This window comes from Drosophila ananassae, chromosome 2L (assembly GCF_017639315.1).
Source record: "Drosophila ananassae strain 14024-0371.13 chromosome 2L, ASM1763931v2, whole genome shotgun sequence".
Taxonomy (NCBI): Eukaryota; Metazoa; Arthropoda; class Insecta; order Diptera; family Drosophilidae; genus Drosophila; species Drosophila ananassae.
In genome coordinates this window covers 25,243,129-25,261,279 of record NC_057927.1, presented here as the reverse complement: position 1 = coordinate 25,261,279, position 18,151 = coordinate 25,243,129, and the positions used below count along the sequence as shown (strand labels likewise).

Below are 18,151 nucleotides of genomic sequence, written 5' to 3'. Positions count from 1 at the left end.
AAAATCAACAAAGCGGCATATCGGCCTCACTTGATAAGAAATATTGAAACAATTATCAAAGTTACTTTTGTTTATGTTCGAAAACTGCGTAAAGTAAACAAAAATCTTGGTTTAATTCCAGGAAATTGTTTTGCAACGACAGATCTGAATCAGAACTCCAATGCGTAAGGCAAACATTGGGAAATATATATATTTTTTTTATCAAAACTTGGAAATAAAAAACCAACTGGCAACAAGTGGAAACAATTTTTGATATCTTGAAACATAAGAAATTGTTTTAGAATATTTCATAAATATTTTTAGCCAATCTGTAGAGTTCTGTCACCGTGTTGGCTGCTCCCACCCAAGGCTAGACCTGAAAATCTTGCAATAAAAACAGAAACTGCAAGTTCATAAGTTTCCAAGGAACTTTCCAAGTTCTAGAAAGCGGTCTTCACTTTCCTTGGTTGTAGGAGTGCACTTGTGCGAAAGTTTTGTGCTCCTTGTAATCGCTTAAGCCAATTACGAAACTTAACCTCAATTTGTATATAGACAGGACCTGCGAAACAGGACCTGCCTTGCAATTGAACAAGCAATAATGGCCACCTCTGTCATTGTAGTCGCTCACTTAGAACAGCTTAGTGCCAAAATATTTTCAGATGTTTGTCAACGTTTCCTGGCAACATTATTTCCTTATGCCTGGCTGCAGATGAATTTCATTAGTCCTGACCAAGTTTCCTCTGGGAGCTCAGTCCAATACCACTTTCTATCTTTGCCCCTTCTCACTACTTATTTATGCATTTTGATTTTGAGAGGCTGCCCGACTGCCACGCCCACCTGACACCTTCAGCTGGCTTTGACCAGGACTGATTGCAGCTGTTTCATAATTTGCACAGTTCGCAACTTTTGCAAAGAAAACAGTTTTCTCTCTAATAAGGAAAATGTAGATTTCTTTGAAAGTAGCTTGGCATTTGTGGGGAAAACATAAAAGGATCACGGAGTAAATTTGTGACCGGTCAGTGTGATTTCTGCTCTAGTTATTGCCACACCTAATAGGATTGCAGGTTTAATTTGAAGCAGAGATGTATCCTTCCAGCTCGAGTATCTGATGCTGTGTGCGAAAAGTATAATATTTAGGTCAACGGGCAGTCTCGAGTCTCTGTTTGACACTTTGATTCAAGCGAGTCTATCCTGTTTGCAATATTAATTAACACTGAGTATTCTTTCACTCCTTTCAGCAGAAAGTGCTTCCACGCCGCCTACTACTACTTGGATGACCCACCACATCACCCGAATGCCCCGCAAGTGGACTGGGAAGTGCCTGTCAAGATTGGCGATGAGATCCGAGCTGCGGTTCCTGTGAATGAGTTTGCCAAGCATGTGGCCTCCCTGCACGCCGATGGGGACATCGGATTCAGCCGGGAATACGAGGCCATCCAGAACGAATGCATCACCGATGATCTGCCCTGCGAACACTCCCAGCACCCAGAGAACAAGCGCAAGAATCGTTACCTCAACATCACAGCCTGTAAGTTCTTCTTTAAAAAATATATTTAAGCAAAAATTTGTAAACTAAAATTTGTTATTCTAAAATACAGACGATCACAGCCGCGTTCACTTGCACCCAACTCCTGGCCAGAAGAAGAACTTGGACTACATCAATGCCAACTTCATCGACGGTTATCAAAAGGCACACGCCTTCATTGGCACCCAGGGCCCGTTGCCCGATACCTTTGATTGCTTCTGGCGAATGATTTGGGAGCAGAGAGTGGCCATTATCGTGATGATTACCAATCTCGTGGAGCGAGGACGACGAAAGTGCGACATGTACTGGCCCAAAGACGGAGTCGAAACCTATGGAGTGATTCAAGTCAAGCTAATCGAGGAGGAGGTCATGTCCACCTACACAGTTCGAACTCTTCAGATCAAGCATTTGAAGGTGGGTTTCCTTGGCCTTGCGATTTAAATAATTTTCTTTAATTTATTCCTATATTTTTCAAATTTCAGCTCAAGAAAAAGAAGCAATGCAATACCGAGAAACTCGTCTACCAATATCATTACACCAACTGGCCGGATCATGGAACCCCAGATCATCCCCTGCCCGTATTGAACTTCGTCAAGAAATCCTCGGCTGCCAATCCTGCTGAGGCCGGACCTATAGTTGTGCACTGCAGGTGAATATACCTTGAAATAGATCTTATTTAACCAGATAATATATTTAATTGTATTATAGCGCTGGCGTTGGTCGCACTGGCACCTACATCGTTCTGGACGCAATGCTGAAGCAAATCCAACAAAAGAATATTGTAAACGTTTTCGGCTTCCTCCGTCACATCCGGGCCCAGAGAAACTTCCTGGTTCAGACCGAGGAGCAGTACATATTCCTGCACGATGCTTTGGTTGAGGCAATCGCTTCCGGGGAAACAAATCTGGTGGGTGAACAGGTGGAGGAGCTAAAGAATTGTACACCGTACTTGGAGCAGCAGTACAAGAACATCATCCAGTTCCAACCAAAGGACATACACATTGCCTCAGCCATGAAACAAGTCAACTCGATCAAGAATCGCGGTGCTATTTTCCCAATCGAAGGCAGTCGAGTGCACTTGACTCCCAAGCCAGGCGAGGACGGCAGTGATTATATCAATGCCTCCTGGTTGCATGGCTTCAGGAGGCTGAGGGATTTCATAGTGACCCAACATCCGATGACGCACACAATAAAAGACTTTTGGCAAATGGTCTGGGATCACAATGCACAGACCATCGTGCTTCTATCCTCTCTGGATGACATAGTGAGTATTAATAGAGATTTCCCATAACTTTCAAGGGTCTAATTTGCCGTCTTTCTTCAGAACTTCGCCCAATTCTGGCCAGATGAGGCTGCGCCCCTTGAGAGTGATCATTATCGCGTGAAGTATCTGAACAAGACGAACAAGAGCGACTATGTCAGTCGCGACTTTGTCATCCAGTCGATACAGGATGACTACGAGTTAACGGTCAAAATGCTTCACTGTCCCAGCTGGCCGGAAATGTCCAATCCGAACAGCATCTATGATTTCATTGTGGATGTGCACGAGCGCTGCAATGACTATCGTAATGGACCAATCGTCATCGTTGATAGGTGCGTACAATATAGCTTTTTAGGAATAATTTCCAATATAGTGGTTCTTATTAAAACTGTGTGTATATCCTTTAGATACGGTGGCGCTCAGGCCTGCACCTTCTGTGCGATCTCATCGCTGGCCATTGAAATGGAGTACTGCAGCACGGCCAATGTGTACCAGTACGCCAAACTGTATCATAACAAACGGCCAGGAGTTTGGACCTCCAGCGAAGACATCCGTGTCATCTACAATATACTTTCATTTTTGCCTGGCAATTTGAACCTGCTGAAGCGCACGGCGCTTCGGACTGAATTCGAGGATGTGACAACGGCCACGCCGGATCTCTATAGCAAAATATGCAGCAATGGTAATGTTCCTCAGCATATCATACTCCTCCAGCAGCAACAACATCAACAACAACAGCAACAGTTGCAGCTGCAGCTGCAACAGCAGCAACAGCAGCAGCAGCAGCTACAACAACAACAACAGACAACACCTACTACTCGTAGCATAAGTGAACTCAATGAGACAGTCAGCCCACCTACAACCGATACTAATTCAAGCCTATTACCCATTCTATCATTGTTACCGCCCACAGTTGTTCCACTTTCCAATTCATCCACACCACCACCATCACCACCATCCCCACAAACCATCCAATTGATATCGCCATCCGAACTGTCTACTCCCCCTGTCACAACATCAACAGCAATTGCACAGGCCACTGCTACAGGCGCGACATCAGCAACTGCAACACCAACGACACCAACAAATATCACAACAACACTACAACCACCATCACAACAACTCGCATCCCCGAACAGTTTAACCCATACTAATGCCAATTTCCATACTGTTACTAATCCTGCTGCTGAATTGATGGAACTGAACTATGAACAACAACAACACCAACAACAACAAATGCTGGCTCTGATTCAACAACAAACGCAACTTCAACAACAATACAATACGCACCATCACAACGTTGGTGAAACTCTGGAAAACGCCGGAAATCACAACAATTCATTACCGGAAATAACCACAACCGTGCCGGATGTTCCAACAACTCCTTCACCAACGATGAACAACAATAATAACAACACGAATAATAACGCAATCACAAGTACAGCAGCGACAGATGCTCAAAACTTAGATATTGTAGGCTAAACTAAAGATAAATTTACAGAGGGAAATTAAATCATTTTATAAATGTTTAATATAAATATTTAAATTTAAACTATACAATTACGTATACATAGCGATGTATTTATTAACGTTTAAGTCGTTTAAGTGAGAACATAGCGTTTAGCGCATTGTCCATAAATTATTCATACGTAATGTAAGCTCCTGTTTTATTTTAATTTATTGCTCTCATTTAAATTATTTAACTATCTATATTTTTTGAATAATTTTATCTTCCGTGTTCTATCACACTTAGTCACAAGAAAAAACCAGTTTGACAAAAGAAAACAAAATTCATAAGCGAAATCGTAGCAAAATGCACAAATCGAATGAGTAGAACTAAATAAACATTTTTCTAATCATTTAACCCTACTGATCGTATAAGTAATATTCGTTAATGCAGGCAAATGCTGCACACACTTGTGCCATGATTTTTTAAGCTCCTACAATATCCTATTAAAGTAATACTTCTTAGTTGAATTACCGCGTTAACCACGTTGATTGATCACCTATTGCATTTCGAATTGATTCAGTGTCCGTCCTAGTATCTGTTATCGAACAAAGTTTTCTGTTTTTCATGTTTTTGGTCCTCGTGTACATTTGTTCCAGTTAATAGAGTCACTTTCACTTACGATAGAATCTAGGAATACCTAGCTTAAAACTTATTACTAAATAGTGGGCGATGAAAAGCCGCGAATATTGGCAAATGTATTCAGAGTTATTAAGAGCACTTTAAACCACGGAGCACATCACCACCACCCGACCCGTTACACCCACACATCACTGTAAATCCCCCAAAGTAAATTAATGTAAAATCACACAGTTACAGCACCAAGCACAACGGCATACCGATATATAAAAATGTAAATAAAAACCTAGGAAAGAGAACATCCCTGGAAGAAATCAACTAGGTTTAAGCCAACTTAAGATATACTGTAAAAAATAAACAGCAGCGATAAATAATTGTAAAACTAAAAATAAAAACAAAGTATTATTAAAATATATAATTCATGTGAAACAGTGAGAAACAAATGCTAAAAAAAAATAAGAAAATCCCATTGAAAACTTAAATTAAATATCGTTTTTTTTTCTTGTCGATGCACAGGGCATTCCCCCGATTATAACAGCCGAATCTTAATGTGTACAGTTTTTAAATTTAGCCTCTGATGTGGATACTTATTAAATTAAATTTGGCACTCTTGAATGTCAATGGAGGGATGTCGAATCAAAGGGATTTAGTGACACACTCCCCCCCGGAATACAGCTTAGCAGGCAAGGACGGTAGTTAATATTTTTACATTTTATATGTAAAGCATAAAGCAAAAGAAGGATAAGAATCGATAAACAAAAATGTTTTAAAGACTGGTTTTTTGTACACTTTAACTTGAATAAGCATATATACTGATTATGTAATCGATCAAATGTCAAAGGTCCCTTCAGTTTCCTTTTAGAGTTACCCCGTCTCTCCACCCAATCAAATGTAGTTAGACTACTATAGGATATAGCGATGGGTTCGACTACGGTGGCAACACCTGAAACCTCTCGCCTCTCGTCCCTTCAATCTGGATCTTATCAAGACGAACGCATTTCCAGTCCAATCATTGGCCATCTGTTAGCGAATAGGCGGCACCACATATTAACCAACTAATGACCAATTTTTGTGAGATTCCGTTTCTTAGGCACTAGTCCGACTTAGGTTAAGACAACTTAAACGCTAGAAGGCTTGTAAATTCTCATACTGACAACGGCAAAGGTAACAAATGCTTCACCTGTAATATATAAAAAGAATCATTAATTCAATATTAATATTGGTAAACTACGCATTTTAACTGTTAAAAACACATGAAAAGTAGTATGTACGAGGAACTAAAGGTGGTTATTTCTAAACGTGTATGTTTATGTATGTGGCATATGTACATAATGTTGTATGTGTGTGATGTATGTACATCGCAGCCAAAGCAAAAGCTTAATCAACAGAATATTAGGATGGCAGGCACTACAATTAAACAGTGTTCTACAAAACAAATTCCACCATAATTAAATACTGCACACTCTTTTCGAGCAAATGGAAACCTTTCCAAGACTAAACTACCTTCACACATTAACTAAAGAATGCAAAAATGATACAAAAAACCAAAAAAGATTATCTAATTGATGGTGTTATGCAATTTATAAATGTGATGAATGTCAAAGTTAAGCGTAAACAATTTAAACAGAAATCCAAAACTCAAAGAAAGCAACACAAGAAAATTAAGTAAAGTAAAGAAAAGAATCGGAAGAAAGAGCTGAATGTAGCAAGAACTTAAGTAAGCATGCCCACGATTTTAGAGCTATGCATATAGAAGATGATAAATACCCCCCCAAAGACAGACCATAGATTTTAATAAAAAAAAAACTAAGAATTTCCTTCAGAAAATGAAGAGGAAATCTGGTAATCTCCGCAGCTTGTAGAGGGATGTTAAGTCCAATGTGCAAATGGGAAATTGTCTCGCGATAAACAAAATTAATGATATATATATAAATATATGTATGTATATGTACACCTAAGCTACTCGTAAGCCAATGAAAGTTGAAATGGATGCAAAAAGGAAATTATGAAACTAAAGATTACTGATACTGACAACAATTGAAAGCGTCAAAATAAAGAACATCAAATTGCAATTTGATCAGTTACCCTAACTGGGCGATTTTGTCTCCACAACGAACTCCAAGTGCATAAGTCCGAACTGGCTATGGGGCAGGACATCGGGAGTCCATGTTACCAGCAATCCGTTTCCCTTTTGTTCTTTTGGTGCATCTTCGAATATGATCCTCGGCATGTATAGTTTAAGTCTCTTGTACATGGGGCGCTTCCTGGAGGCACCCGGTAGGATATAGTCGCTGGCCGGGCGTACATAGGGAACAAAATTTCCCTCCTTATCGCGTTCAAAGGCACGATCCATTTGAATACTTATCTGAAAAATTATTCGGAATATTAACGGGAAGAGAGTTGATGGTTTGAATTTACATTTGAAGTATTGAAGATTCGCTTCACATTGTGCGATGTTGTGAAGTGCCAAACATATTTGGTGAGACCCTTGTATTTGCCGGATTCAATCACCAATATTTTATCCAAAGGACGCCGCTTAATTCCTGCACTAAAGCTCTTGCAGAAGTGGGAGAATATTTCCTTTGAATGAAAAAATGTTAGTTGGTAGCATTGATCTCTAACTCTTTAAAACTGAAACTCACTCTGTGAACATGAAACTTATGTTCAACTACACGTTTGGAAACACCTGCCGGAGGCATTTCTGAAGGCTCCAGACTTTCGTTTAGCAGTTCAATAACATGTTCCAGCCATGCTGAGTAGGATAGAGACGGTTGAACCGACGGATCCAAACAAATTGTTTCCATTATGGGTCTGCACTTGGCAGCCGTATTACAATTGTTTACAATTAAATCTCTTTTCGCTGGCAGCGGAGGCTGCTTCCTGGACTTAACTTCATTAACAATTTCCGAAGCCTTCACCGGAGTCTTCTTAACCACTGCTATGGTAGCCAACTCAATTGGCAGTTGGTCGGACACCACCGCGGGGGAGGATTCCGCAAAAACAGACGGAGCTGCTAGGATGTTGTAGGGCTCACTAATCAAAGGAAGCTGTATCTCCTCGCTGGTCAGGTCGATTTGATCCGTGGGCTGAAACTGATCCATCAGTTCGATGTTGCAATCGGTAAGCGCTATGGGCTCGGCATAAACATCGCAATTTGCCAGGACCTGCGAGTCGTTGGCATAATGAACAAGGGCATTGGTGGCAGTGGAGGTGCTTTGACTAGAAGTTGCCGCCTGCATATTGTCCAAATTAAAGACCCCCTCGGACAGATCCGGCATAGAAAGCTGAAAGATAACATTTTTTAATATTCTCACACGAACAAAAAGGCCAAACTCACATCTAGGTGATCACCAAAGACAAGTATATCAACCTGCGGATCAAAGTCATCGACCAGGCTCAGTCTGAGATCCTCCGGTACACCTTCTTCTAGCGGTGTCTCCAACTGCATTGGCATCCAAAACGACTGAAGTCCGTTGGTGAAGTTCCCATAGATGCGTTTGCCCTGCGGGGAGCTGAGTATGCCAGCTAGGACGAGCAGCAGGTGGTCGCATATCTCGTCCTGCATAACCAGCGAGTTGTCCGGTTCCACAATTATCTTGAGCTTTTTGCAGGCACAGGCATAACATCCCTTGCCGCTGGACATGGCGGTGACATGGAGCCGGGCGGCTGGAAAAGACTCGGAACGCTCGCACTTCACGGCGAAAGTTGTAGCATTCAGCCGCTGCACAGCCGGGATGCGTTCCTGCTCCTCGGCTTGCTTGTAGAGCTGCCAGAGCTGCTGCTTTTGCTCCTCTCGAATGTTCAGATTCCAAAGCACCTCCCGGGTCACTTTGAAGACCTGAGCTTTTGGGATTTCCGTTCCCAGCTCGCGACAAGATTTAACATGAATGCAATCCCTGATGGGAGGTACCGCGGACTGCTTGCAGTTTTCGGCATGGCACTCTGCCTTGCTGGACACCACTGCTGCATTTAAATGCAGTGATAGGGTTATGTCCTCAATAACCACAAAGTTACGCGGCTGATGGTCCTTTTCCTTGGTTCTCAAAGAGTAAAGCGTGATGCCCGGGCGAAGGCAAACTAATTGCACAGCGTCAAGAACGTTCTTGTGCTGAGGACAAGATGTATTTCCGCATCGATTTCCAGCTCGGTTCCCATTGAGCGTTCCACAATGGGCACACTTTCGCACACCTCGCATATTACTTCTCTTACTTTTCCGCTTTTAATATAAGCGTCGAATAATTTGCGACAAGATTTTGCCGGCAGGCAACAGACTTTACCTCTTGGCGGGGTTGCGAAAAGACCAAAACAGTGTTGAACAGCGACCATTATTCAAAATGATTATTCTAAAGCAGTGTGAAATGTTGTCATTCAAAGAATCTTGCCTTTTTATTCATCTTATATAAATTTGAGGTATTTTTAAATTATTCGAACCAATTGGATTTTTTTTAAAGTATTGACATTGATTGCAATTTTTGTTGGATTTATGTAGGACTTCTGCATAGTGCTAAGCAACTTAATAAGATTTGTAGGTTCTAGTACAAGCTAAACCGGTTATTGGGCTGAAAAAGTACCATCCTTAACTATCGATAGTTTAACCGGTTCAAGAATAACAGCTGATTTGTTGCAAATATTGTTATTATTCTATTTTTTACAATTAAAACCTCTAATAACCGGCAAAATGACACATCCTGCGGATTCCCAAAGGCGTCCGCGAAAATACCCTTTCGAGAAAATGCGAATTTCGGACCACTCCATTCTGGACACCATTGAAGGGCGGCACACATGTCGTCTCTGTCACCGATCCCGAAAATTTTTCTGCTACAATTGCCACATTCCTGTGGGCGACCTGGAGAATCTTTTGCCCCGTGTACAACTGCCACTCCAAGTGGACATAATCAAGCACAAAAAGGAGATCGACGGAAAGAGTACGGCCGTACATGCAGCGGTGTTGGCGCCGGAACACGTGCGAATACACACTTTTCCGGATATACCCGACTACAGGGACGAGCCAGGCGTGGTACTGATCTTTCCCAGCGCCAAAGCCCTGACAGTGCCTCAACTTTTCGAAAGAAACGTGCAGCTGCAAATTGGAGATAACTATGGACTGCCTTATGGCCACCACATGGGTACCCTGCTGAGGAGAAGAATGGACGAGGTAGAGATACCAAGTCAGGACCAGGATGCACAAAACAAGAGAACCTGGGATCTGGAAAACCTGCCCATCCGCCGAGCCGTTTTTATAGACAGCACATGGAACCAAAGTCGAGGAATCTATGCGGACGACCGGGTTCGGGGCTTGCGGACAGTGGTTCTTCAAAACAGATTATCGCAGTTCTGGCGACACCAGCGCGGCAGTCCACGTTGGTACTTGGCCACCATAGAAGCCATTCACCAGTTCCTGCTGGAGGTACACGTCAACGCCTGGGGTTTGAACGCTAACTACCGCGGTTTGGATAATTTGGAAATAACCGAGGGTTTCCATCAACTAGCTGCTCCTTTGAAGGTTAAACCCGCAGAAGGGGACGAGGATCTGGTATCCAGAATGTCACCTTACAATGGACAGTATGATAATCTCCTGTTTTTCTTCGCCAATATGTACGATCTCATCCACAAATATTACGATCACAATGATTTAATATCCTACAGACGTCCCATTTAGTTATAGAAGTTTATATTTGTACGGAGAGAAATACACGTTGGCTAAGTCTACTTCTTTTTCTTTTTTCCTTCGTCCCCGGACTCGGAGCTGGAAGACTTCGCGTCCGTTTCAATGGCTTTCTGCCACTTCAAGGGATTCCGGCGGTACAGAGGCCATGGAGGAATGGTGATCTGGAAAATGGATTCAGGGGGTTACTTGGAGAGGTGATCATACCACAAACTTACCAGGGAGGAGAGCACGAATCCTGCCCCCAGAATGTAAACAGTAAAGGAGAATTGCTGCACGAATGCGCCGTAAATCAAGCCGACGATTCCAAAAATGGTGATAATGAGCCGGGACCAGCGTTCGGCCTTTCCTTGGCCCACAAAGTCCTGTAAAACGCGATGCAATTATGTGTCCCGGGGTGCAGGGTCCTTCCACTTACCATATGCGTTTGTACGTCCAGCATTTTGTGTGAGATTGCCTTTTAATTCCTTATTTTCACGTAAACAATCTGGAAGCGGCACGTCAGCATATAAATAGTGTGGCTGCCTCTGATTTTCGTAAAATGCCGAGTATTGAACTGCTTTTATTTATTGAACTGCTTACATCTGCACATTTAGGTGTTAATTTGAATTATTGTTAAATTCAAAACTATTTCATTTTTAATTAATTATCAGATATTATATTACTGAAATAAGATAATTAGGAAAATTATTTACACGCCTTGCGGAATTAGTAAGCCAATAATAAAAAAAATTATCCAACATCTTAAAGTTCTTGCGAAATTCGATTATTGTAAACAAATCAATAAAAAATTAAGATAAAAAAATACTTGTTGCTCGGTTCAATAGAAAAATAAATTTAATTTAAAATTTATAGTTTTTTGGTTATAATAATATATTAATAAATCCCGAAGGACAATGCATCTGTGCAGTAGGAGCTTAAAAATATTTGGAAATGGATCCAAGCTGCTAGTGGTTTCCCAAGGAGGGGCACTCCCACTACGTACGCAGAAGACTCTGCCAGTTTATGAGAAAAATTTTGGCCTCGAAAAAGCAAAATACTCACCATTTGGAGGAAACCAATCATCTACGGGCGAGTGGGCGGTGGCCAGATTGGATGACCTGGTGAACTGGAGCCGCAAGGGTTCCATTTGGCCAATGACTTTCGGCCTGGCCTGCTGTGCGGTGGAGATGATGCACTTCGCCGCTCCCAGATACGACATGGATCGCTATGGTGTCCTCTTCCGGGAATCTCCTAGGCAGGCGGATTGCATGATTGTGGCGGGAACTCTGACCAATAAAATGGCTCCGGCTTTGAGGAAGGTTTACGACGAAATGCCCGATCCAAGGTGGGTCATTTCAATGGGCAGTTGCGCCAACGGAGGAGGCTACTATCACTACTCCTACTCGGTGGTGCGTGGCTGTGATCGGATTGTTCCGGTGGATATATATGTTCCGGGATGCCCGCCAACAGCGGAGGCTCTCATGTACGGCGTACTGCAGCTCCAGAAGAAAATAAAGCGGATAAAAACGGTTCAGATGTGGTACAGAAAGTAATTTTCTTGCTTTTTAATAAAACATTCGTTGTTCATACACTTATTTGTACAATGCGTTCTGATGGCGGCTCTGACCGTGGACGTTCTTGATATGTTTTAACTAATAAATAGTGCAGCTGCGTATAACTACGATTAAAAATATAAGGCAAATGTGTTCGTGGGAATGTGTCGTATGTTTCGTTTCCCTATTCAAAAATCGTGTGGGAACGGAAGTAAAAATATAATCTGCGGATCCTTAAACCCTGGCAGCCTTTGTGCGTCGCAGATGCACAATATTAATTACGCAAATGATCAGCCAAGCGAATAGTGCGATCCAGGCGAAAATCATCGTAAAATATAGACAGACGGCGGTGTTGATGCGGCCATATCGTCGCCGTTCGTAGGAGATGCTTTCCACCAAATAGTCCATGAAGTCGAAAACAGCAGCACAGGAGAGACGTGCCTTGATCACCGGCACTATGTTCCCCACGCCCTGGATCTCCTTCAGGAGCGACTCCCTGTACTGTTTGCAGGTCACCTCGAATCCATCCGTGAAAATGGCCGAGTAGATGAGCTGATAGATGGCCATAATAACGGATATAACGGTGGCAGGGAGCCCTAAATCGAGAAATAATAAATTAATTTATAAAGTGAAAGGCTCTTTATTGAAAATACTTACAATAGTAGGGGGAAAGACCATCAGGAGTTAGTTCGGATTCAGTTGTAACCACAATCATGTCACCAGAGCTGTAATAATAATATTATTTAATTAAATTTGTTTTTTTTTTTTTTAAAATGTATTAATTGATGGTTGCATTACTCATTCCATGGCATTGTGAGTTAGCATACGGCATAATTAAAGCTCCCCACGTTGAGGAGCAGCCCAGTCTATCCGATTAACCCACTTGACCCCCAGACACGTCCGAGCGTAAAATTAGAATTCTGCGAACCACTTACCGCTGTCTGATGGTGGCTGTGCCCGCCTTGGGCTCGCCCCGCCCGATGCACATCCGATAACCATGATAGATTCCCAGCACCACGGCGAAGACCAGGGGCAGCAAAAGGCCATAGGTGGCGAAGTAGCAGTAGCCGATGTTGCCACCCTCGAAGCTATTGAAGGTGCTCTTGCTGTGAAGGACGCAGCCGCAGTTGGTGTCCGGACAGGCGTTGAGGACGTAACGCCAGTGGGTCCAGGCCACCGCCGAGGTTATGCAGCAGATCAGGGAGGACACGATCGCCAGCGGGTAGAGGAAGGACAAGGCTCGCTCCGCTGCATAAGACATCTTGAGTGGATGGGGTTCAAGCTCGGAATGATGGTTCGCTGTGGGTGGGATGGCAATTGGGTTAGATCTAATTAATTGGATAATGTTCAAGTAGTCTAATTCCATCTAATTGTAAATGCGCGTAATTTGCTTGGGCGTTTCAACGATTCAACTGAGAAGAAAAACAATCGTGATGAGCAGGGTTGCCACTATCCACAAATATGGTTGCCACGATGCAAAAATGAAAATCGTAACGATTGAAATGAAGCTCCAGAAAATCGTAACGGTGGAAATGAAGCTCCAGAAAATCGTAACGCTGCAAAAATGAAGCTCTAGAAAATCGTAACGAGAATATTACGTATTCCGTAATATTTTGCCGCGCAGAAATGTAAAAATGAACATTTAAAATTTTGAAATATTAGGAATTAAAAAATACTTTGAAAAACAATTTTTTTTTTATTTTAATAATTTAATATACTAATTTAAATAATTAAACAATAACTTAATAATAATAAAAATAAAAAAAATAATACATAATAATAAAAATAAGAATTTTATTAAAAACAATTTTAAAATTCCACCGCTCCTTATTAAAATTACCCGTGTGTGTGCAATAGCCAGTCGGCGGTGATTATCTTTTGGCCATATAATCTACATGGATGCGGGTATATTTTATGTCCATTGTTGGGCTTTTTGTTTCTTATTTTGCACACACAATTTCGCAGGTGGGAGAAACAGCTAAGTCACGTCGTGGTCAAGTTTAAAAGTGTAACAGTTTAAAATACCCTAAAATTTTGGCCATGAACTGCTTTTGGCTGCGATTTGGGGATTCGATTTGAGGGCTCCTAGGGCCCCGACCTTCGCCTTTAGATGGAAATGTGGAATTGTGGAACTGGGGGCCTGTAATGTGGGTAAATGACCAGCACCCAAGTGGCTTCGAAATTGTGCCACCAATCGAACACCCACGAGCCACTTGCTACCTTAATTGATTCATATTTATAGGATACACTGAGAGAAATGCTAACTTTTTGTTACTTAATTAGGAGTTATTAAAATCTTAAATTTTAATATTTATTTATTATTTTTTCTCTGTGCCTTTGCACCAAATCTTCCCAAGTGTCTGACTGGCCATTGTTATTATTGCCGCCTTATACGCTGCTCTCACTGTTCGTTTTCGACTTCTGTTTGCTATTAACACGATTTTGAGCCATTTATACAGGTGTACTTGACGTCGCTACTGGCTAGTGGTTGTAGTTTCGGCCAACAATCCAACTACCGCATTTCCCCAACCAAGCCAGCTTCAATTTTTGATCGCCACTCGGGGCGAACGGATCGGTTTGGTGGCTAACTGACGCTCGGTTGGAGTAACTCCCAGTGCCAATTCAGTTCCTGGACACAACAAACAGCAAACAAACAAGAAAACATGATGCGGATAATTGTGCTAGTGGTGGCCATGCAGCTTCATTGCCAGACAACCGACGTTGCGGCAAATGTCACGGTGATCGACGACATTAGGAATGCCTTCAGAGGCATCACCAACGACACCGAACTGGTTGATCACATAATTCCGGAAATGTACGGGGCCAGTATGAGGAGAGCGAATCCTTTGTTTGTCTTCAAGATGCCCACCCAGTCGGAAGCTGGCTCCAAGTTCGAGCTTCTCACAATGCAGCGATCCGATTTTGCGGAGCCAATCTTTCCCAATGTCACCGAGGGACCAGTTGCTCCGGAGACGAGTGTCAAGACCAGCCTGGTGGCTGCCACACCGCAGATCCAGTGGCAGCAACTCGGCTTGGATGGATGGGTGGGGGAGCTGAAGCCGCCAGCTCCCTGGTTGGAGGAGAGCCTCAAGTGAGTGTCCCAGCTTGCCAGGAAGTGTAGCTATTCTTACTTAGCATTAATCCTTACTCCTTAATCCTCAAAAGCACTTTAATGTTTACACTCCAAGTCCATCCATAGGGACACTTACTCCGCCATCAGCTGGCAGAACTCGTATCCTCGGGATGAGATACTCCTTGACCTTAAGAATCAACACTTTGATGGTCGAGTCACGGATATTCGGGTCCTGACCGGTACGACGGGTAAGCCGGCGGAGATGGAAGACCTGAGGAATGGCCAGAACGTGTACATAGCCCGGGTGAACGATCCCTTTGGCTACTCCATGAAGTGGCGCTTCAGCAACGCCACCAGAAACGGAACAGATTCCCAGGCGGATGGCGATCGTGGGAAGAGGGATGTGGCCCGGCTGTACTCGATGATCAAGTGTTCCACAGGCTGTGATCCGCTTATCTACAAGGGATACGGCTGCTATTGCGGTTTCGGGGGACACGGAGTGCCCGCCGACACAAGTGCTACGGCCAGAGCAACTGCATCTCGTACCTGGAGTACTTCGTGCCCTACTTATGGAAGTGCTATCGGGGCAAGCCGTTGTGTGCCGTGGATCATGGCGAGTTCGGAGGACCTGATTCCTGTGCGGCGCGACTCTGCCAGTGCGATTTGCGACTCTCCAGGTGCCTGAAGAAGTACTACTGCCCCCACAGAAGATCCGTATGCCACTCCTCCAGATCTCGACGCCTACAAAACCTCATTTTCTTTGATTGATGTCTCAGTTGTTTATTGTTAATAATAGTTTATGACTCGAATGGAAAGTTGTCGAATAAAAAATGCAGAAAAGAACTGAAATTGTGTGAAGATGGAATTTAAAAACTACTTCATTACTTTCCTTAAAGTCTGATCTTCAAAGTGACCCACCTATATGCTTATCATCTAACCTTAAGACTAGTGATGCCTCTGGCTCTTCCGGAAGCCACTCCTTGCCTTGTTCCCACTTGGCTTCTCCCGCTCCGCCTTGCTGCTCCCGCTGTTCGCCGGCGTTGTGGCTATCGGGGCACTGACTACTGGGGTGTCCTGCTGCTGTTGCTGCTGCTGCTGCTGCTGGGAGAACTCCTTGATGGCCTGACAGTCCTGGACGAACAGCCGGGCCGTCTTGTGCTGATTGGTATGCGGTTTGTAAGCCACCAGAACATTTTGAGCCATCAAAAGGACATCGCGGTGAAGCTCACTGAGGTTGCGAATGAATCCCGAGTCGATATTCCGCTTGATGGTGGGCAGGTCCATGGGACGCAGGCACAAGTCCACATGCCGCTGAGCGTGCTCGTCGTGAAAGGGACGCTTGAAGGGAGCGGCATTCTTGCTGTCCAGCAACGTCGAGTAAATGGAGAGGAAGAGCTTCTTGGAAGCGGCCCGTGTTTCCCTTCTGTCGTCCGTGTGCTCGCTGGAGGCGGGGGAGTTGGGGATACTGTCGATTACGGGCGTAGAGGAGCACCTCCGCCGCGTGGACCGGGCTGTGGAATGGTCACTGGCCGTTGTGACATCATCGTCCACCATTGGACTTCCGGAGCGATCCCGATGCGGAAGTTTCCTCAAAAGCGGAGCACGAGCTGGCGCGAAAGGCGGCTGGGGTGTTCCGCCGTGCTCTGCCTCGTTCTTGGAATCATCTGGAGCTGGCTTCGAAGCATGTGCCTTTCCCTTCGAACTCCTTGGCTGGTCGTCCTGTTTACTGCCATCTGTTAGCGAGGAGGACTCCTCATCCGTGTCATGCAATGAAGCTGGCGCTGGAGCTGCGGCGGTAGTGGCTACTTTCTCCTCCACTTTTTGAGTTTTTTCGGGCTCCTCTTTGCTTGCTTTGCTTTGTGGTTCGCCGGAGGCAGGTTCCTCTTTGAGTTCTGGCTCTTTTGCAGATTCTGACGCCTCGGATGACTTTTCCGGCACAGCTTCCTGCTCTTTTGATTCGTCTTCCTTATTGTCCTGCTTCGGAACAGGTTCAGTGACAGGCTCCTCCTCCACTTTGGTTATGGGAGAGCCGGCCGTGTATTCGCTCGAAGTGCTGATGAGCGTAATGGTCTCCCCAATCTCTTCCACCGCCACCTCACTTACAAGGTTTTCGGCTTCGATGTCGACTGGGAGGACTGTGGATTCTCCACCAGACTGAGAACGATCCTTTCCCTCCTGCGAGGCCACAGTGGCGAGTGGAATATTGTCATTGGAGTCATCGCTAGAGCCAACGACTAGTTCCACAGACTCCGGCTCCGGCGCTGACAGCTCCGGCTCCGGCGCTGCCACCACTGGCCGCCTTCGGTGGGCCACAATCACCCGCCGTTGAGGGGCTACCCGCTGAATTATCGTTTTTTTGACAATCATTTTCTGAAATTTTAGTAATTAAAATATAATAATTAATAAAACAAGAAAGGAAAGCTAACTTCAGGCGGAGCCGAAGTTTATATACCCTTGCAGTTCAGTCGCAGTCCGCTAGGTGGCGCCACGCATCTTATATTATAGCGGATCGTTTATAGTCAGCCGATCCTTATGAAATTTGGCAGATCTGCCAAATCTTGGCAGATTGTTTTTCCCAAAATAGAATCTGTACCAAGTCCCATCTTTCTAACTTAAAAAACACCAAAGTTATGCCAATTTCGATCGTTCTATGACAGGATATAGTCGGCCGATCCTTATGAAATTTTGTATATAAGATATTTTGGTGAAATATAACATGTGTGAAAAGTCCCAACCCTCTAACTTAGAAAACACTAAAGTTATCGCATTTCCGATCAATCAGTTATATGGCAGCTATAGGATATAGTCGACCGATCCCGGCCGTTCCGACTTATATACTACTTATTTTTTTTACTTACCACATTTGTAATTTGTCCATAATTTTTAAACATTTTGAACAAAATGAATTGAAATTCTGTGTTGAAATGCAATTTCATTTCCATCCGTTTCCATGTGCATTTCGAACGAGCTTTCTAACGGGACCGTAGGAACTCAAGCTCAAGCAGCCAAAGGAGCAACCAGGGATGC

The 18,151-nt window shown here is 43.7% G+C and overlaps 7 protein-coding genes and 1 pseudogene across 13 annotated transcripts in view; 4 read left to right on the top strand and 4 right to left on the bottom strand.

Moving 5' to 3' along the window:
* LOC6505984 (tyrosine-protein phosphatase 99A) overlaps positions 1-4,423 on the top strand; it is a 102,070-nt gene extending 97,647 nt beyond the window's left edge. For 3 of the 7 annotated variants that reach the window (XM_032449442.2, XM_001964694.4, XM_014905379.3), the window contains 6 exons: positions 1,218-1,507; positions 1,578-1,918; positions 1,987-2,153; positions 2,213-2,768; positions 2,829-3,097; positions 3,173-4,423. In XM_032449442.2, coding sequence (XP_032305333.1) covers positions 1,218-1,507; positions 1,578-1,918; positions 1,987-2,153; positions 2,213-2,768; positions 2,829-3,097; positions 3,173-4,247 — 2,698 coding nt within the window. In that variant the 3' untranslated portion in view covers positions 4,248-4,423. The remainder of the gene's footprint in view (positions 1-1,217; positions 1,508-1,577; positions 1,919-1,986; positions 2,154-2,212; positions 2,769-2,828; positions 3,098-3,172) is intronic. The other 4 variants (XM_044714321.1, XM_032449444.2, XM_014905382.3 and 1 more) reach the window with 3 other exon arrangements.
* An 828-nt stretch (positions 4,424-5,251) lies between these two features.
* Positions 5,252-9,176, bottom strand: LOC6505541 (uncharacterized protein C2orf42 homolog). The gene is made up of 5 exons (XM_001964695.4): positions 8,189-9,176; positions 7,494-8,135; positions 7,270-7,431; positions 6,937-7,216; positions 5,252-6,031 (listed from the first exon to the last, which is right to left on the bottom strand). The coding sequence occupies exons 1-4, from the start codon at positions 9,044-9,046 to the stop codon at positions 6,938-6,940; spliced, it is 1,941 nt and encodes a 646-aa protein (XP_001964731.1). The 5' UTR covers positions 9,047-9,176; the 3' UTR covers positions 5,252-6,031; position 6,937.
* Positions 9,177-9,221: 45 nt separating this feature from the next.
* On the top strand, positions 9,222-10,560 carry LOC6505985 (tRNA-uridine aminocarboxypropyltransferase 1). Its single transcript, XM_001964696.4, has one exon. The coding sequence runs from the start codon at positions 9,530-9,532 to the stop codon at positions 10,508-10,510; it is 981 nt and encodes a 326-aa protein (XP_001964732.1). The 5' UTR covers positions 9,222-9,529; the 3' UTR covers positions 10,511-10,560.
* LOC6505540 (signal peptidase complex subunit 1) lies at positions 10,506-11,089 on the bottom strand. Its single transcript, XM_001964697.4, has 3 exons — positions 10,935-11,089; positions 10,735-10,881; positions 10,506-10,680 (listed from the first exon to the last, which is right to left on the bottom strand). Exons 1-3 carry the CDS (start codon positions 10,956-10,958, stop codon positions 10,558-10,560), a joined length of 294 nt encoding a protein of 97 aa, XP_001964733.1. The 5' UTR covers positions 10,959-11,089; the 3' UTR covers positions 10,506-10,557.
* Positions 11,090-11,368: 279 nt separating this feature from the next.
* Positions 11,369-12,093, top strand: LOC6505986 (NADH-quinone oxidoreductase subunit B 1). The gene has a single exon (XM_001964699.4). The coding sequence runs from the start codon at positions 11,413-11,415 to the stop codon at positions 12,049-12,051; it is 639 nt and encodes a 212-aa protein (XP_001964735.1). The 5' UTR covers positions 11,369-11,412; the 3' UTR covers positions 12,052-12,093.
* Positions 12,029-13,508, bottom strand: LOC6505538. The gene is made up of 3 exons (XM_001964700.3): positions 12,987-13,508; positions 12,709-12,776; positions 12,029-12,647 (listed from the first exon to the last, which is right to left on the bottom strand). The coding sequence occupies exons 1-3, from the start codon at positions 13,415-13,417 to the stop codon at positions 12,286-12,288; spliced, it is 861 nt and encodes a 286-aa protein (XP_001964736.2). The 5' UTR covers positions 13,418-13,508; the 3' UTR covers positions 12,029-12,285.
* A 516-nt stretch (positions 13,509-14,024) lies between these two features.
* Positions 14,025-15,892, top strand: LOC6505987 (annotated as a pseudogene).
* Positions 15,879-18,030, bottom strand: LOC6505537 (bromodomain-containing protein 8). The gene is made up of 2 exons (XM_001964702.3): positions 17,983-18,030; positions 15,879-17,494 (listed from the first exon to the last, which is right to left on the bottom strand). Exons 1-2 carry the CDS (start codon positions 18,013-18,015, stop codon positions 16,070-16,072), a joined length of 1,458 nt encoding a protein of 485 aa, XP_001964738.2. The 5' UTR covers positions 18,016-18,030; the 3' UTR covers positions 15,879-16,069.
* Between the last annotated feature and the right edge of the window lie 121 nt (positions 18,031-18,151).

Excerpts from the sequence above, each read along its gene's own strand:
- LOC6505540 (XM_001964697.4), bottom strand. The coding sequence starts at position 10,958 with ATGCTGGACGTACAAACGCATATG. Across the intron at positions 10,882-10,934 it reads TGGACGTACAAACGCATATG|GACTTTGTGGGCCAAGGAAA; the intron begins GTAAGTGGAAGG and ends CGCGTTTTACAG. Across the intron at positions 10,681-10,734 it reads GATTCGTGCTCTCCTCCCTG|ATCACCATTCCTCCATGGCC; the intron begins GTAAGTTTGTGG and ends TCCATTTTCCAG.
- LOC6505537 (XM_001964702.3), bottom strand. The coding sequence starts at position 18,015 with ATGTTTAAAAATTATGGACAAATTACAAATGTG. Across the intron at positions 17,495-17,982 it reads ATGGACAAATTACAAATGTG|AAAATGATTGTCAAAAAAAC; the intron begins GTAAGTAAAAAA and ends CTAAAATTTCAG.
- LOC6505986 (XM_001964699.4), top strand. The coding sequence starts at position 11,413 with ATGCATCTGTGCAGTAGGAGCTTAAAAATATTTGGAAATGGATCCAAG.
- LOC6505538 (XM_001964700.3), bottom strand. The coding sequence starts at position 13,417 with ATGGAATTAGACTACTTGAACATTATCCAATTAATTAGATCTAACCCA. Across the intron at positions 12,777-12,986 it reads ACAGCCACCATCAGACAGCG|CTCTGGTGACATGATTGTGG; the intron begins GTAAGTGGTTCG and ends TTATTATTACAG. Across the intron at positions 12,648-12,708 it reads TGGTCTTTCCCCCTACTATT|GGCTCCCTGCCACCGTTATA; the intron begins GTAAGTATTTTC and ends TTCTCGATTTAG.
- LOC6505985 (XM_001964696.4), top strand. The coding sequence starts at position 9,530 with ATGACACATCCTGCGGATTCCCAAAGGCGTCCGCGAAAATACCCTTTC.
- LOC6505541 (XM_001964695.4), bottom strand. The coding sequence starts at position 9,046 with ATGCGAGGTGTGCGAAAGTGTGCCCATTGTGGAACGCTCAATGGGAAC. Across the intron at positions 8,136-8,188 it reads TCTTTGGTGATCACCTAGAT|CTTTCTATGCCGGATCTGTC; the intron begins GTGAGTTTGGCC and ends GTTATCTTTCAG. Across the intron at positions 7,217-7,269 it reads GAATCTTCAATACTTCAAAT|ATAAGTATTCAAATGGATCG; the intron begins GTAAATTCAAAC and ends ATAATTTTTCAG.